The sequence below is a fragment of the Fukomys damarensis genome, unplaced genomic scaffold (assembly GCF_012274545.1).
Source record: "Fukomys damarensis isolate Sample0158 unplaced genomic scaffold, DMR_v1.0_HiC HiC_scaffold_16, whole genome shotgun sequence".
In the NCBI taxonomy this organism is placed as follows: Eukaryota; Metazoa; Chordata; class Mammalia; order Rodentia; family Bathyergidae; genus Fukomys; species Fukomys damarensis.
The window spans coordinates 25,630,437-25,648,468 of NW_022900928.1; the positions used below are offsets into that span (position 1 = coordinate 25,630,437).

General features: G+C 40.9%; 2 protein-coding genes across 6 annotated transcripts in view; one reads left to right on the forward strand and one right to left on the reverse strand.

Moving 5' to 3' along the window:
• The window catches only part of LOC117286258 (short transient receptor potential channel 2), a 27,844-nt gene extending 25,910 nt beyond the window's left edge, over positions 1–1,934 (reverse strand). Inside the window, 2 exon segments of the mRNA XM_033763929.1 lie at positions 1,585–1,679; positions 1,931–1,934. Coding sequence (XP_033619820.1) covers positions 1,585–1,679; positions 1,931–1,934 — 99 coding nt within the window.
• A 2,153-nt stretch (positions 1,935–4,087) lies between these two features.
• Positions 4,088–18,032, forward strand: part of Rnf121 (ring finger protein 121) — a 77,712-nt gene continuing 63,767 nt past the window's right edge. For all 5 annotated transcript variants that reach the window (XM_019204388.1, XM_010603188.2, XM_019204386.1 and 2 more), the window contains exon 1: positions 4,088–4,167. In XM_019204388.1, the coding sequence (XP_019059933.1) occupies positions 4,105–4,167 (63 nt within the window). In that variant the 5' untranslated portion in view covers positions 4,088–4,104. The remainder of the gene's footprint in view (positions 4,168–18,032) is intronic.

Genomic DNA, 18,032 nt, shown 5'->3' on the forward strand with positions numbered 1-18,032 from the left:
CCAGTGATTGAATTCAGGTCCTTGCACTTGCAAGGCAGGTAGTGAAACCACTGAGCTAAATCCCTGGCCCCTTTCAGACATCTTTACCTTTACAAAAGCTGTTGTTTGTTTTCTGGTAATTGCTTGTCTGCCCTGTGTTCCCCCTTGTTACATACTGAGGATTTTGAGAATATGGACCTTTGTCATGCTCATCTTCTCCTACACCTCAGAGATGTTCTGAAACACAGTAGGCATCAGTAAACATCCATTGAAAGAGTGGTCTATAATCCCAATCAGAATCTCAGCAGACAGGGCTGGGGATTTAGCTCAGTGGTGCCACCACCTGCCTCACAAGTGCAAGCTCTTGAGTTCGATCCCCAGTACCAAAACCAAAACAAATCTCAGCAGACATTTCTGGGTACCATGACAAATGCATCAACCAATAACGCGTACAAACTGCTAAGACAATTCTAAAAAGAAAGCTCAGAGTCAGGGAATCAGGGAATCAAATCCTTTGAAAAAAATGATAGCTACTGTAAGACCTGCAGGCCTTACCAACCGCTCCGAAGAGCTAAACAGCCACACGTGAGAATTACCTGGGGCGAAAACACACCGGACACGTTGGAAATGAAATAGACCTTTATTAGCCTGGCCAGAAGGCACTCCCAGAGGCAAGCAGCTCAGAGAGGCAACTGCTCAGGGGCTGAGGTTGTTTTATAGAGTTTTTCTAAACAAAAAAGTTCAAACATAGGTCAGGGTTTTCTCACAACTGCAAGGGAGAGAAACTCCAGATATTTTTACTTATCTTACACTTGCCTTCAGAGTTAGTGTTTTATGTTCGCCTTTAATATCCCACCTGTCCCCGCGCAGGCTTGTTAATCAAGTTAGCCCTTAGCACAAGAAGGTTTCTGCAGTTTAAGCAGTTTCCCTGTTTGTTTGATAAGGGGCGGGGGAAACAATAATCTCTGGGGTCATTAACTGGTCAACATGGAGTCACATTAGCTCGGTCAGGTCCCCTACTACATAATTAAAACATATTGTCTATAAAAACCAGTAAGTAGATTTTTATTTATTGCATTTATTTATTTGTTTTGGTACTGGGGGTCAAACTTGGGACCTTGCATTTGCAAGGCAGGCAGCGGAACCACTGAGCTAAATACATGGCCTGCAATTAGATTTTTAGAAAAAGACTCATAGATAGGAACTTACAACTTGTTGATTATAATTTTACAGCAGGATCATGATTTTGTCAAAAAGGATGTATATATAGATAGTGTTCAGAATAGCTGACATTGTGAAGAAAAATAAAAGCAGATCCAATATATTTTTAAAAGTACACCCAAGTAGATTAAAACATGAGTAACAGTACTTGAAGATAACATAAACCAGTTAAAATACAAATAGCTACATGAAAAAGGATACTTATTCAGAATACATATTTTAAAAAACTAAAAGTCAATAAGAAAAGGGCAAGCAAACCATAAAAAACTGGGGAGAAGACATAAACATACAATCCACATAAGATGAAATCTGAATGACCAAAAACCCATATAAAAAATCCTTAGCCTCTCTGGTAGAAAGGAAATTGCAAATGCCATTTCTTACCTTTAAGACCAGTAAAAACTTAAAAGACCGATGGGCTGGGGAATTTAGCTCAATGGTTGTGCTGCTGCCTTGCAAGCACAAGGTCCTGAGTTTGATCCCTGGTACCAAAAGAAAAAAAAAAACCTTAAAAGACTGACAATAGCAATGTGGGAAAATGGGTGCTCTCATGAACACTTTCAGCACGTCTCAGATCTAACTAGACAATGCAAGACAATAATAGTCGTGGTTAGTATCTAGTTTATTGAAAATAAATAAGTCTGTTCAAATAATCTAAAGATAGTTATGTATATAAAAAGACATACAATATTTCTGATAGCAAAAAAAATCACAAAACTCTAATGTCTACTCATAAGGAATGAACAAAGAAAATCCCATATAACATACAATAAACTACTATATAGTCAAGTGTCATGACACACACCTGTGATCCCAGCACCTGGGAGGACAAGGGAGGAGGATCACAGTGAGTTTCAGGCCAGCCTGAATTACATAGGAGAGCCTGTCTCCAAAAACCAAAGACTACTATATAACATCTAGGAATGAATTAGATGTAAATATACATAAACATAAATAGGTCTCAAAAATATACTGAAAGAATTAAATTATGGAACATTACATAGAAAATAGAATTTTTGTTCATTAAAAAACTGAAAGGGGTTGGGGGATGTAGATTAATGGTAGAGTATTTGCCTAGCATGGGCAGGGCCCTGGGTTTGATATCCATCACCAAAAAAGAAACAAAAACACACACATATACACACAGGAAAGAAGAAACAATGCTATATTGTATATTGTTTATGGATATACATATAAAAAATTTTAATGGACTTGGAGAATATACAGTTAATTCATAATAAAAATTGTTTCTAGGGAAGAAACAATTACAGGCGTGGGTGGTGCATGCCTGTAATCCCAGCACTCAGGAGGCTGAGGCAGGAGGATCGTTGTGAGTTCGAGACCAACCTGGGCTACACAGTGAGTTCCAGGGCAGTCTGAAGTACATAGTGAGACCCTGTCCCAAAAACAACAACAAAAAAAAACCCCAAAAAACCCCCAAACCAAAAAACAAAACAAAACAAACAAACAAACAAACAAAAAAAAAACGAAAACGAGGCAAGGGTCAGGGATTTAGCTTTGTAGTACCGCGCCTGCCTTGCAAGCCCAAGGTCCTGAGTTCGATTCCCCAGTACCACAAAAAAAAAAAAAAAAAAAAAAAAAAAAAAAAAAAAAGAAAGAAAAAAAGGAAGAAAAAGAGGCAAATGGATCATGTCAAAAATCGATCTGCGATGACGGGCTTACAATGTTTATAATGCTGTTAAGAAGTTTCATATAATAACTTTTTGCTGTTTTAAGTAAGTGAGATGTCTGTAGATGGTATAAATATTACCCTGTAACTTCTGTTGGACCCCAAATAAAGCTGACTGGCACTCTATGCTTCCGTGAGCCCACAGGTCATCCTAGTCCTATTCATGAGGTAGCTCCAGCCCAGAGGGCGTGTGAACTGGGGCTACAAGCTTTTCTGGTACCTAAGTCAGAAGTACAAAGAATGAAGGTATAAGAGGGGGTAAGGAGAAGGGAATGAGGCATACAGGAGGCGGGTAAGGGTATGAGATGCCGACGCAGGATGTGGAGGAAGAAAAGAGTACCGTGATGTAGGAAGAGGCCCCGCAGCCTAAGTAAAAATCAGTCCGGATGCTGTGCGGATGCTGCCAGAGTCCTCCGCTTCTCAGCTGCTTGAAGCTGAAGACCCCAGCTGCTCTATCCACTCTTTGAAGGCCCCCCTTTCTCCTTTTCGGTCATTTCTCTTCCAGTCACTAGATCCCTACACTCTTCATCCAGGATCCTCAAGGAATCACAGGGGTCCCAAATCTGGACCACAGACTCATTTTCCCGCCAATTCCGCCCTCTGACCTCAGTCTTCTGACTCCCGAGTGCCACTCTCCGCCTCCCGAAGCTCTGGAATTCGTTCTGGGGCCCAAAGAAGCTGCTGCTTGGGGTGAAGGGAGATTCCTATAGAGGCAAGAAAGCAGGAGTTACAGCTAGAGAAATACAGGTGTGTTTTTATGAATATTCTCACTCATTATACAATTCTCCCGTCGAGAGAGCACAATTTAGACTTCCGGGTCATATTCCGGCCGCCTGGGAAACGTAGTCCTCAATTACCACGCTGTGCTCCTTAAACCCAAGTAAGGGAGCGTCGCAAAAGTTCTCATTTGGGAACGTTGCCCTTTAGCTTTCCAAATGAGACGATTTGTGAAATAGTTGCACTAAAAATAATACAAGACAAATGTTTTATTATCCAAGTACCTCTCCTGCCGAAGCTTCGAAAACACAGGAATCCTCCTTCTTTAACAATGAAGCGAGTAACAGATAGACGGTCTCTTGGACCCTGACAGGGCTAAACCAATTTTACTGCTCCGCCCCCTCTGTCGGAGTCCGCCTCACTGATTGGCTAAAAGCCCTTGAGCGGCGGAAGCAGCTGGCTAGCGCGGGGACTCGGAGAGGGGGCGAGCCTTGAAGATGGCGGCAGTGGTGGAGGTGGAGGTTGGAGGAGGTGCTGTTGCGGAACGGGAGCTAGATGAGGTAAGGGACACGAGGAAAGGGCAGACCCAGCCTAAAAATGAAGGAAGGGGAAGTGAGGTATTGGGGAAGGGAGTCCTAGGAGAGACGGGACGCATCCTAAGTGGGAAGAAGGATGTGACCGGGGTGCGAGTGCGCGAGGGACTCCTGACTCGGGAACCCTGTAGCAGTCACTAGGGAAGACTTGCAGTGCCCTCAGGGGTAGAGATAGAGGACAGAGAGAGAGAGGCCTGAGGAGTCAGAGTGTTAAAATTTTTAGATATCGGGGGGGGGGTGTCTTAGGGTAGGACTGCAGGGCTGACAGGTAAAGAGTTGGAGGGGCGTGGACTTCTGCAAGGATAGGCCAGGTTTTTCACTGTGGAAGAGGACCATAAGCTTGCCGTGCGGGTCGAGAACGCAGACTGGGAAAGTGCTTACTGTAACAGCTTTGGCATTTCTACGTAGGAACTGTTTTATTGTTTATCCTCGCATTTTAGGACTTTGATCAACTTATTAAAGAACGAATGAGTTATTGTATATCGGAAATCATTCACTCATTTAACAAACACTTTTGCATTGGGTCCTAGGCTAGGTAGGTGCTAGGGACAAGAGACCTGTCCTCTCTTTGTGGAGACTACGGTGTAGTGGTGGAAGACAGACAAGAAGACTAGTCATGACACCAGAGCAGGTTGGTGACACTTAGAGGGAATCATTTTAATTTGGGTTAGGAAGGCTTCCCAGACTCGTTGCATCTAAAAGAATAAATGATAGTTTCTCTTTTTTATTTATGCATTTACTTTTTATTTTGAGACAGCATCTCACTAAGTTGCCCAGGCAGGACTTGAACTTGGCGGTCCGTCTGCCTCCACTGTGCTCAGCTTCATAATCAGTGTCTGTCTCTCCTTCTCTCTCTCTCTCTCTCTCTCTCTCTCTCTCTCTCTCTCCCCCTCTCTCTCCCTCTCCCTCTCTCTCCCCTCCCCCCCTCTGTTTTTGAGTTCCCTGAAGGAGAACTTTGAGAGTCTATCTAATAGCATTTACCTATCTAATAGGCGTCTTACGACTGATACAATAAATTACTGGTAAGTGGTTTCTGAAGGCCTACTGGGAGGAAGGAAACATTGACTTTGAAAATACAGGGCTGAAGAGAGGCAGCAAAAGGGGAAGAAATCGGAGGCCTAAGGAACTGTGATAATTACAGTTGTTTGTGGTCTTTAAGTGGACAGCGTATAGGTAGAGATTATATGGAGGGACAGGAAGAAGATGATTGTCGGGGTGGAAGTAGTGGGATCTCTGAGGGGTCAGAATCTTAGAAACCCCTGACTGTTATATAGAGGGAGAGTGCAGAGAACTGATGATGAAGCTCAGAAAGGAAGTAGACTCAGGAAGCAAAGACTATTATTTGGTGGTGGGTTAACTTGATTGGTTTAAATGTTTGGGATCATCAGAGTCGGGGGAAGAGACTGAGAAATTGACAGGTGGTCAAAGCACAGAGGAATTTAGCATTGCAGTTCCCTATCTCCCAATCACTGGAGACTAGATGCATTTAGGTATCGGTTGGTGAGTTGGGGTGGTTGTGGAAATGACCTCCAAGGCCCCTTTTAACTTTTAAGTTTCTGTTATTACATTTGGTTATGGTTCAATAAGATATATTTGAAGGACTGGCCAACTGGCCAGCCTACCTACCTTTCTTCCTGTCTTTCTCTCTCTGTCTCCCTGTCATCTATCCATCCATCTTCCCTCCCTTCCTTCCTTCCTTCCTTCCTTCTTGAAACAGCATTTCTGTATGCCAGTTAATAAATGTAGAAGAAATGATGGAAGTAGAAAATCACCATCTGCAAACTGCCATTGTAGAAACCTGAATAGGAAAAATTAAAAGTTTGGGGAAGAAGCAAGTGAATAAATGAATGCATAAATGAAAAAAGATATATTTGAAAGCAGCTTGAAAAAATAACTGTTGAAGTTATTATTTATGGTTTGTTAGCCATGGGCTTCCTTTTAGATGATTACATATGTTTCAAAGAGATTTAGTTACATATATCAAGGTTAATTTAAAGAGCAGAAGTTTTCATCTAAGACATTTTTGATTTTTGCTTCTTATTTTTTAAAAATATTGTTTTAAGGACTTAGGAGCTACTATTAATATACTTTCCTGAGTGTCCTGCCTACAGGTCCACTAAATATGAAATGACTAGCATTCATCTAGAAATCTTGTTTTATTCTTTCAGAAAGAATATAACCTATTGCCTGGAAAGTCTGTAGAAACTGGTTCTTTTCTTCTCTTCGTGTGTATAAGAAAGTAACCCTGAGAAGCCAAAATAGGCATCCCTTGAATCTGAAAGAACAGAGGTCTGTTGAGGCAGACCTTAATTTGTGTGTGCAGGTTTCTCCTGATGTCCTTCTCCCTCTTTCTGTTCAGTCTTCACTAGTGAAAGAGAAGGTAAAAATCAAAAATTTCATATGGATATGGGGATCTACCGTGTGTTGTGTATTGTGAATTCAAAGATGAGTAAGACAGGATCTTTACCAATTTACAAGCCAGTGAGGAGACATGTAAATAGCCTATTAAAATACTTCTAGATAGTTGCTATATGAATGAAGGTGTGTATCAAGTGCAGTGACACACTAGAGACAAGCATTGCAGTCCGCTAGGGGAATTTAGTGATGTCTGTATGATAAAGGTGGGTAGCTGGGGGCGGTAGCACATGCCTGTAATCACAGCACTTGGGAGGCTGAGGCAGGAGGGTGCTGCAAGTTCGAGGCCAGCCTAGGCTACATAGTGAGTTCAAAGCCAGCCTGGACTACACAGACTGTTTAAAAAAAAAAAAAAAAAAGGTTTGGGCTAGAGATATAGCTGAGTGGTGCCTCTCCCTGCCTCACAAATGCAAGGTCCCGAGTTTGATCTCTGGTACCAAAAAACAAAAACAGCTTGCTGAAAAATTAAAGGTTGAGTTTACCAAAAAAGCAGTGATTTGCATATGGCATCAGAGTTGCCTTCCTGTTGCACTTTCTGCTTGGTTGATGCACCCTACCATGGCACCTAGATTATAAAAGAGTAGTGAGTAAGAGTAGCCTGGCTAAAATGGAGGTGGTACACTTTGTCTGTTTTGGAAAGAGTGCACAGTGGTATAATGTACTCAGCGTATTACGCCTATGTTTTCCAGAATTAGGTGTTAATACGATACAACTGGGGTGCAGTTCATTCATATTCCTTCCTTTTGGGGCTCTAGTTTCATTGTTACTTTTTCAGAAGCTGAGAGATAATTTAGGCATTGCTAATAGCTTCTCTTGCTTTGGAGAGGTGACTAGAAAAGAGGGCTTAGAAGAGAACTACTATGGGGCTGGGGATTTAGCTCAGTGGTGCCACTGCCTCAAAAGTGCAAGGTCCAGTGTTTGATCCCCAGTGCTGAAGCAGGGGGAGAGTTATTGTACAAAAAAACTGTCTGGCTTGGTGGTGCAGACCTGTAATCCTAGCACTGTGGGGGGCTGAGGCAGGAGGGTGGCAAATTGGAGCTGTTTCATACCTAGTGAGAAAGAGAGGGAGAGAGGGAGAAATTGGGACTATTACATTCTTGCCGTAAACAAGCCCATACAGCAGCTCAATGTGCTGGATGGTGAGGAAGCTGAGGCTAGTGAAGAAACTTTCCCAGGATTCTGCAATTTGCGAAAAAGGAAGTACAGATTTGGACCCAGTTGTGCCTGTGCTGTACTGAACCCCTTGTTTCCATTTCTAACTCCACTGTTCTGTAGGGTTAAGTAATTTAAAATTATGTGGCCTTAATTATCTCATATGTAAACATCGGTACAGTGTATTTGATAAATGGCTGGGATTCAGAAGAGGATTTTTGAACCTTGCATTCTTGAAGTTTTATTATGATTCCCTATTTATAATTGAAGAACTGAGTTTCCAAGGATTTGAGATATGCTAAGGGTCTACAACTCGTAAGAGGTGTCACTAAGATTTAGGCCCGCCTTTCCAGATTCTGGAATGTTGGTCACTTCTCAATTTAAAGATCTAAACTGCAGCCAGGTGTGATGGTGCACACCTGTAGTCCCAGCCCTCCAGAGGCTGAGGTAGGAGGATTGCTGTGAGTTTGAGGACAGCCTTTGCTACATAGCAAGACCTTGTCTCAAAAACAAAGCAACAACAACAAAAAAACCAAAAAACTAACTGCAGACTCATCTTATGAATGTAAACTGCCCCTTTTTATATAGGTGTCCCTTTTCCAAAGCTCGAAGTAGCATTTATTTCCTGAAGGATCAAAATGGGGGGGTTAACCAAAAGAATATTTTTCCTTTTCTGTACAAATCCTTTAATTTACTGATAACTTGATTCTGCTGAACCCTTGGTCTTAAAAAATGATTAGTGGTAGTTAGGGAGGTAAGAGCCAACATACCTCCGGAGCCCATGATTTCTTCTCGAAGAGGCAGCTGGCCAGCCTCAGAGGAATTAGAGGTGTCTTTGTCTTGGCACGGAGAGCTAGTTTAAACAGTAAGGTAGAAAAATGTAGCCGTACTCAATCAGGGCTGGCCAGCCCTCCTGGCTAGTGTCTGTGGATTCTGATTATTTCTGCTCTCAGTGCCTGGTCATCTGCCAAAATGATGTGTGATATCAAGCAGATCAGTGAATTGTTTCCAACTCAAGAAAGTTCAGAGCTGGTAGATATCCCATCCTGCAACTGATTTGAAGTACTGTTGCTACAAATGAATAATTTACCTTTTTTTGGACCCTATTTTACTTTTCTTAAAAGATTGGACTAGGTTTTTGTTTGTTTTTGTTGTTGTTGTTGCTGTTGTTGTTGTTGTTTTTGATACCGGGGTCCTTGTGCTTGCAGCGAGGCCGCAGAACCACTGAGCTAAATCCCCGGCTGGATTAGGTTTTTTAAATCTTTATTAAGCCATGGATCCTTTATTCAAACAAAATCTCACTCTGAAGCTTTGTGGTCCTTGAAGGAATTCAGAAGATCCTCTAAGTCAGTGACAGCGAACCTTTTCGAGCTTTCAATGACAAACAGCTGGCTGCTGCACATGTGCCATAGGTTCGCCACCACTGCTCTAGATGTTTGAAGCCACAATTGGAAAACTAAAGGAGTAACTAGGTTGATAGCACACACCTGTGATCCCAACTACTGGAGAGGCTGAGGCAGGAGGATCACAAGCTTAAGCCCAGCCAGGACAACTTAGTGAGACCCAGTCTCAAAATAAAATTTATAAAAGGGGCTGGGGTTGTAGCTCAGTGGTAGAGTGTTTGTGTAGCGTGTACAAGGCCCTTGACTTCCATCCCCAGCACTGCAGACAGCAAACAAACAAAACAAGGAACTCTCTTTTGGCCCACTGATTGAGTTAATTCAACTTTATTCCTCTGTTCTTCCCCTAGCCGAGCCATACCAACTATTATTGTAATTGTCTGTCTTTCCCACTAGGCCAGTGGTGAACCTATGGCATTCATATTACTGTGTTTTTCTTTTAAGACAAAAGATGTTAATGTAGAATTAGTTTTTCTAAATGAAATCCTCCGTACTCAGATTTAATTGCAGTGTTGACACTGTGATAAATAAGTGGGTTTGGGGTTGCAGTTTGGCATTCAGTCTCTAAAAGGTTTGACATCGCTGCTCTAGACTAAGCTTCATGAGAGACCAAGTTGAAGTCTGTCTTGTTCATTGTTGTATTCTCTTTATTCAAAATGTGCATACATTGGGAGGCTGAGGCAGAAGGATCACTATGAGTTCAAGGCCAGCCTGGACTATGTAGCGAGACCCTGTCAAAAACAAAAACAAACGCCCAACGTAAAATATGCATATATTGGACACCCAACAAGTATTTGATGATAATTATTGTTTTTGACTAGTAATAATAGCTATAATTTAGTGAATGTTTATGATACGTTGGCTCCTGTACTTGGTGGTGTATGCCTTTTAGTGAATGTTTATAGCATCTCTGTGATAATTGAACTATTGGTCTAAATCATGTTTCAGGCTCTTTCTGGCTGCAACTTTAATGTGTACTATGTTTCTAATTGCAGTCTTTGCTGGTGTTTTCCTGTCTGTAGAATACCTTTCCTTTCCAAATCCTTCCTGGTTTTTAGAGCTCTAGCCTAAGGCTCACTTAGCTTCTCAGCTTTTTTGATCTGGTACACCTTCAGCTTTTTCTTCTGCCTTTTATGTTTTTCTCTGTTAAGGTTTGTTTCTTCATTTATCAATTTACTAATCAAACATCTGAGGCACTGGGCTGAGAGTGTACTTCAGTGGGAGACTGCTTGCCTAGTAAGACTTTGGGTTTGATTCCCAGCAATGCACAAACAACAAAAAAACCCTTCTGAAGCGCCTTCCCTTCTGTACCAGACACTGTGCCATGCCTAATAATACCGAGATGGATGAAGTATAAATTGTATACTGGTATAGACTGAGGGCTGATAAGTAAGCAAAAAACACGTCACAAGAGCCGTGATAGTGTAGTAGATGCATTGGGTACATCAAGGAGGAAAAGACAGGCCAGGAATTTAGCTCAGTGGTGCCACTGCCTGCTTCACAAGCACAAGGTCCCTGAGTTCTATCCTGGTACCAAAAAAAAAAAAGAAAGAAAAAAAAAGAGGAAATGACAGTGCCACTCACATCTCTACTTTCCAGCCAGGTTGGTTAAACTCCTAGCAAGCAGGCTGTGGAAGTTCTCATCCATTGCTGCTTCAAAGCAGTAATCACTGTTTGTTTGTTTTTTTCCTCCTGTGGGTCTCTCCCTGTAGACATTTGATATGTATGCTTGTTTCCCAGGATTTTCTTCCCTAGGGTTTCAAGTCAAGATCTTATTGAGGGATTGAGGCATGTGTTACTGAAGCTGTGTCTTGGATATGTGACTTTTTTTTTTAGGTATGTAAAATGATTAGTAGCATAGTATAGTAGAAGGGAAAAACAAGCACTACATAGTAAACAGTAGACCCAGATCCCAGGGTAGGAATAGCAGATTTGTTTCATCTCAGAGATAACCAACTGGTAATAGATACTAGAAGGGCGTGCTAAGGATTCACAAGCCAGGGTACAGCAGGAAAAAGTGTGGAGAAATAAAAACAAGAATCAAGATATACCGTGTACAGGTTCAAATTTCCAATGATGAATGCGATCATAATGTGTACCTAAAAGGTATCGATAAACTTAACAAATATATTTTTAAAAAGTGTGGAGGGAAAATGCTGAAAGTAAAATAGTACAGAGTACTTTATGCCGTGTGTTTTATATACATTGCCTAATACTGTTGTAGGTACTATTATTGTTATCCCCATTCTACAGATACTGAAACTAAGGTATAGAGAACTTCAACTTGTGTAACATCATACAGTCAGATAGATGGCTGATCTGGGGTTCAAATCCAAGACCAAGTCCAAGACCATTTCTTTACTCTTCCATCCAAGAGCACCTTTGCCTTTAACTGCTCTGGGCAGTAGGAATGCTATCTACTTTATATCCTCTGCTGCACTAGACATTCCTTCTCACTGTGTGTCTGTGTGATTTTGTTTACAGAGTTGATTTTGATGTGGGAGAAATAAAACTCCCAACCTGTTAGGTGTCATATGTGCTGAGTTTGTGGTCTTACAACATCGAGGAATGAAGTTGTGAACCAAAGGAGGAAGTCAGGAGAGTTTTATTGGAGGTAAGGGGAGGAAGAGCTCATGGATTTTCAGGAGAGGTCCTGAATGGATGACCTTCAAGCCCCTTTGTCAGAGGTAATTTATACAGTAAAATCACAACATGAGTACAATGTAGATTAAACTACAATCAACCTATAGGAATATAATATTAACTGCGTAGCTAATATTGCTCCAGTGAGTCACATTGCAAGGGTACATGGAAAGAAGAAAGGCATTTTTGGAGGGGTCTAGATGCTCTGATCACCCACCTGGGGAATCCAATGCCTAGCTGAATTTACTGGACCAAGTGGTGCTAATTATAGTATAATTTCAAGTTATTGTTTATCCCTTAGGGAAGCATGAGGTCTAGCCATGGTGTCTCCATCTTGCCCCATCTTTTTTTTTTTTTCTTTTCTTTAAAAATTTTTTTGAGACAGAGTCGCACTATGTAGTCCAGGCTGGTACTGAACTCACTACATAGTCACCCTCTCAAGTGCTAGAGGTACAAGAGTGGGCCCCCATGCTTGGCATTGCACCATTTTGATGTCTTTATTTTTCGTGCTGACTTCCTTGAAGGCCCAATCTCTCTCTCATTTCCAACTTGTATCTAACTTAGCTATCTATAGTAATTTGATAGAGGTAATACTATTTGTCTCTCCCACCAGTATATGTTCTCCTTGAAAGTCCTGTTCATTCTTATTTCTCTGGCATAGCTTATGATTCAATAAATATGTGAATATATGAACTCAGGAAAGGTTTCAGTCATCTCTTTGCTGCATTATTCTTCAGATTGGGCTGAAATTCTTATTTTTGTATAGCTTTACCTTTTTAGTCCTCATCATATCTTTTCTTAAATTCTCCTTTGCATTTCTGACTTTTGGAGGCATTAGCACTGCCAAAGAATGCCTCAAGAAAATGTTAATTTGGCACACCTGAGGCTTTTTGGCTTAACAGCTTATTCCATGGAAGCCATTCTCTTTATTTATTTATTTTTTGTGTGTGTTTTCCCTTCTTGAAGTCATTTGTTCTTGGTGCTCCTCAGAGGAAAACCTGTAGGTAAACATAAACTCATTAATTCCCTCTAAAGTGCCGTTTCCCAGGAGGATGCTGGGTCATGACCATGGGGTTTTTGGCCCTGGGCAGCTAGGGAGAAACTGGGGAAAAGAGACAGAGAGCATGAGTGCTGCCCAGGTTTTCCTTCATTCTGTCCTCTTTCCGGTAGTTGGTGTTAGCAATAACAATGCATTCTGTTACTTAGAAGTGTCATGTGACATTTTGCTCCCCATTGCCTTGTGTTTTAACTCTTCTGAGATTGTCATTTAATGCCCTGAAAAAAAATGGGAGTTTTCTCCTGTTATTCTAATGATTATAATAGTGGGTAACTTTTTTTTAAGTGCGTACAATGTGCCAGGTATCATGCCAAATAGTTCATGTGCATTGACTTTTAAAATTCTACTTTATACAGTTATTGTCTTCGTTTTCCAGATGAGAAAAACTGAGGCAGGGAAGTAATCTATTTAAGGTTGCACAGCCTGTAAGTGGAGTTAAGATTTAAACCTGGCCATGCAACTCTTTGATCTCTATTGCCCGTGTATACTATAACATGGATTCACTCTTTTCTAAGTTTACTGTTTCTCTATATATTGTGTTTAATTATGTTAAGTACTTCATTTGCTTTTGTAGAATTGTGAATGGATAAAGTGCCTGTCTTTTCCAGGACTTTATAATCTGATGGGGAGAGGAATCCATCAAGTGGTAAGATAGACTGAGGCCAACATAGGGTTGATGTTAATGAGAAATTTAGATATCTTTATTCATTCCTTCAATGTTCTTTTTTTCTTTTTTTTTGGTACCAGGCCTTGAACTCAGGCCCCTGTGCTTGTAAGACAGGCAGTGAAACCACTGAGCTAAATATCCGCCCATTTGGTTCTTTTTTTTTTTGGTACTGAGGATCAAAGTTGGGTCCTTGTATTTGCTAGGCAGGCAGAGGAACCACTGAGCTAAATCCCCAGCATTCCTTCAATCTTCAATTAATGATTGGTTGTAAATGTGAGTTACTGTGCTGGAGACACAATATGAGGACCTGACTCCTGCTTTTAGGGAACTTAATAGTTTTGTAGGGCAAAACAAACATGGGAACAAATAGTTGTATATTGCAAGAGTGTGTTAAGTACTGGGGTAACACAAAAGAGAAGATGATTGACTCAGCGTGGGAAATCATTAAATTTAGCCAAGAAGTTGCCTGATTTGGTTATTGAGGATTAAAGATAGTCAAGGTCTGTGAGGTAGGGAAGAGCGGCCTATCAAAAAGAAAAGATGTACGTCGACTTGGAGGCATTAAACAGCATAGAATATTCTGGTAACTGTGAGTAGTGCTGCACAACTGGAGTAGAGGTTAAATGTAGGAGGATAGCAGTGAGCGAAGAGACTGGAGAGGCCTCTTGAACACTGTGCTAAGAAGCTTGGGGTTTAGGAAGCCACTAGTTTTGAGCAGAGGAGTAATGTGTCCAGATTGATGTCTCATAAAGCTCACATCTGGTAGAAGTGTGGAAATTATTTTTGGAGGAATCAAGCTGGGAAAAGAAGAAATCAGGAGATACTGCAGAGATTTAAGCTTGAGCAAAGGCATGAGGATATGGAAAAGTGAGCAGGTATAGAAATTGTGTCTCTACTTATTTTTGTTTTGCTCTTTACTATCCCTTGCCTAATTCATCCACTCACTTTCAGGAAGTATTTATCAAGTGTGTAGTCTGCTGTTTTTTCATCTTATCTTTCTTCAAATACAGAAGTTCCTTGACTTATGATGAAGTCTCATTGTAAATTGAAAATGTATTTCACGCCAGGCACAGTGGCACATGCCTTTAATCCCAGCACTTGGGAGGCTGAGGCAGGAGGATTGCTGTGAGTTTGAGGCGAGCCTGAACTACATAATAAAGACCCTGTCTCAAAAACTAGAAAAACACAACTTTAAAAAATCCCATATACTTACCCTACTGTCTTAGTTACTTTTCTTGTTGCTAAGAGAAAATATCCAACACTCAGACTTGAAGGAGGAAAGGTTTATTTAGCTCATAGGTTATAGAGGTTTCAGTCTATAATTAGCTGGTTCCAAGGCAGAGTGGATGACAGACAGGCATTGCAAAGGAGAAACAGCTCATGGTAGGCAGAAGGTAGCAGAGCAACAAGGGAGGGCTCTTTCTGCCCCTTTTATCCAGGCTACTTAAGGCGGGTAGCACTCACACCCTTAATCCTAGCATTGCACCATGAATCAATTCACACACTCTAGATCCAGCCACCTCTGAAAAAGCCCCACCTACGACTGCATGAAGGCTTTGGGGGGGACATCTAAACACAAGCCATAGCACCTACTGAACATCATAGCTTAGCAGTACAGTACACTATATTGGTTGTTTACTCTTGTGATCATATGGATGACTAGGAAGTAAATGGAGCTGGGCTTGCTCTCGCTGCCCAACATTATGAGTGTCATATCACTAGCCTAGGAAAAGATCAACATTCCAAATTTGAAGTATGATTTCTACTAAATGCAAATGGCTTTCATACAATCATAAAGTCAAAAATTGTAACTTGAGCCATTATAAGTTAGGCTTGTTTGTATTTGTCCTCCACTCACTGGTTTTTTGAGAAAAAGTCTGGCTGTTACTGTGTAACCCAGGCTGGCCTCGAACTTGTGAAGATACTCCTGCTTCAGCCTTCTGAGTGCTAGGATTACAGGTTAGTGCCACCATGCCTGACTAGAATCATCTATACTTCTGACAATCCTATACATCAAGGATTTGCTAGGAATTTAGCAATGAACAAGACAACAAAATTCTTGTTCTTGTGGAGCATGCTTGGTAATGGAGACATGTAGTTAATAAGTAACATAAGGTAATTCCAGATGGAATGAATGTTTTAATAACAATAGAGCAATGTGACAAAGATGACTAGAGGAAAAAAAGCTACTTCAAATAGGGTGATTATGGAAAGTCTGTAAGAAGGTGATAGTATTTGAACCAAGATTTGAATGATGGAAAGTTAGCAAACTACCCCCCCACACACACACTGGTGATTGAACCCAGGGAGTGCTGAGCTCCATACCCTGCCTTTACAAATTTTTGATACAATATGTTACTAAATTGTCCAGGTTGGCTCAAACCTGCAGTCCTCCTGCCTCAGCCTTCCACCACAGCTGTGAATGTGCTACAATGGCCAGCTAAAACTTAGCAGTTTAAGATGGAAATAGATGTTTTTCAGGTGGAGGAAGAGGACGTACAAGTAGGAGGGAATAAGGTAGGCCTGTCATGGGACAAAAGAAAAAGCCAATGTGAATGGATTGTAGTTAGCAAGGAAAAATAGTGCTGTATGAGGTCAGGGAATCTGTCAGGGCTAAATTTTGTAAGAGTTTTCTTATTTTGGGCTATGGGGATTGAACCCAAGGTCTTGTCACAGAGTTACATTCCCAGTCATTAAAACATTTTTAAAAATGTAGGAACAGGATCTTACTAAGCTGCTAAGTTGCCCACATTGAGCTTGAACTTGAGATCATCCTGCCTCAGCTTTCTAGAGGTCTGGGATTGCAGGCACATGATGCCATACCTGGTTTGTAAACTTTATATATACTGCCAAGCATGTTGAATTTTATTAAGAGTATGGTGAGAGGACTGGATGACTTTTAGAATGAGAATAAAGTGATTTGATTTGCATATTTGAGATCTATAACAATCCCAATGTCTATCAGCTGAGAATGGAAAAATAAAATGTGATACAGCCCACAATGGAACATTATTTAGTAAGAAAAGGAGTGAACTACAGTATTGATACATGCTGTAACCTGAATGAGTCTTAAAAATAAAACATACTAATTCTCAAAAGGCCACATATTTTATGAATTTGCTTATATGAAAGGTCCCCAAAAGGCAAGTCCATTAGTGTTTGCTGGAGTCTGGAGGTAGGGATGAAGAGTCAGCAAGTGAGGTGGTTTCTTTTTAGTGATGGAAATGTTTTAAAATCAGATGATTGTGGCTGGTGATTTAGCTCTGTGGCACCGTGCCTGCCTCACAAGCACAAGGTCGTGAGTTCGATCCCTGATACCAACCCTCCCCCAAAACAACAGCAACAACGAAAAATCAGATGGTTGCACAACTGTGTAAAAATGCTAACAATTACCGAATTTCCCATTTAAAATGGATGATATCCCTCAACAAAATTAAACAACTCTGGCCTCATTACTGTGCCTTAATAGAATTTTAGCTCCTTGAAAATGAAAGGTTTTTTAAAATTGTATTCCTAGTCTAGACTTAACAAATCATTTAACAGTTGTTGAGTAGATGTGTGAATGAATAAAATTGGAGAATGTCTTGCAAAGGAGGTGATATTTGAGCTGCATTTTAAAGGCTAAATAAGAGTGAGCTGCACAGCGCAGCAGCAGTCTAGCACTGAGGCAGGAAGGAGAAGGACATGTTAGAATGGCAGGAGGTTGAATCTGTCTGGAGAAGAAGCCATTTAGTGGTCAATGGTGAGACAAGGTGCTAGTTGGACCAGATAACAAAGTACCTTGTGTGTCATACTAAGGAATATGGACCTTAACTCATGGGCAATAGAAGGTTGTGGAAATTTGCCAGAGTAGGAGTATAATGTAGTCACAATGATCTGATAAAGACCATATTTTGTTAAGATTAGAGTCAGATCATTTTGAAGGCCCCTGCAGTAGCCTAAGAGAGAGCAAAGGGCAAAATCTGAAGTAAGGCATTATGGCAGTGAACAATTCAAGGGAGGATTGTGAGTTTGAGGCCAACTTGAGCTATGTAACAGGACTCTCTTAAAAAAACAAAAACAAAAATTCAAGGGAGATTTCATAGGTGGGTAGATAAGGTCAGCATTATGAACAGTCCAGACTGTAAAGGTTTTCGGAGTTCATAGAGAATAGTTCAATTCTTGAAGAGTTTCCTGGAAGTGACATCTGAGTTGGATCTCTAAGGATGGTAGGGAAATTTAAGGTGATATGGGATCTGGGGTGCATATAGGAAGGAATGAGTGAAGATGTCTACATTGGGAAGAAGCTAGGCTGAAAAATGGGTATTTGGTAGACTAGGAGTTGAACCAAAGAAGGATACTTTATGGGGCCTCAGAATTGAAAAGTTTAATTTAAAAAGCTTCCTTGGGCTGGGGATTTAGCTCAGTGGTTCTGCTGCGCTGCTTGCCTTGCACAAGGACCCGAGTTCAATCCCCAGTACCAAAAAAGAAAAAAAAAAAAAAAAAAAAAAAAAACATA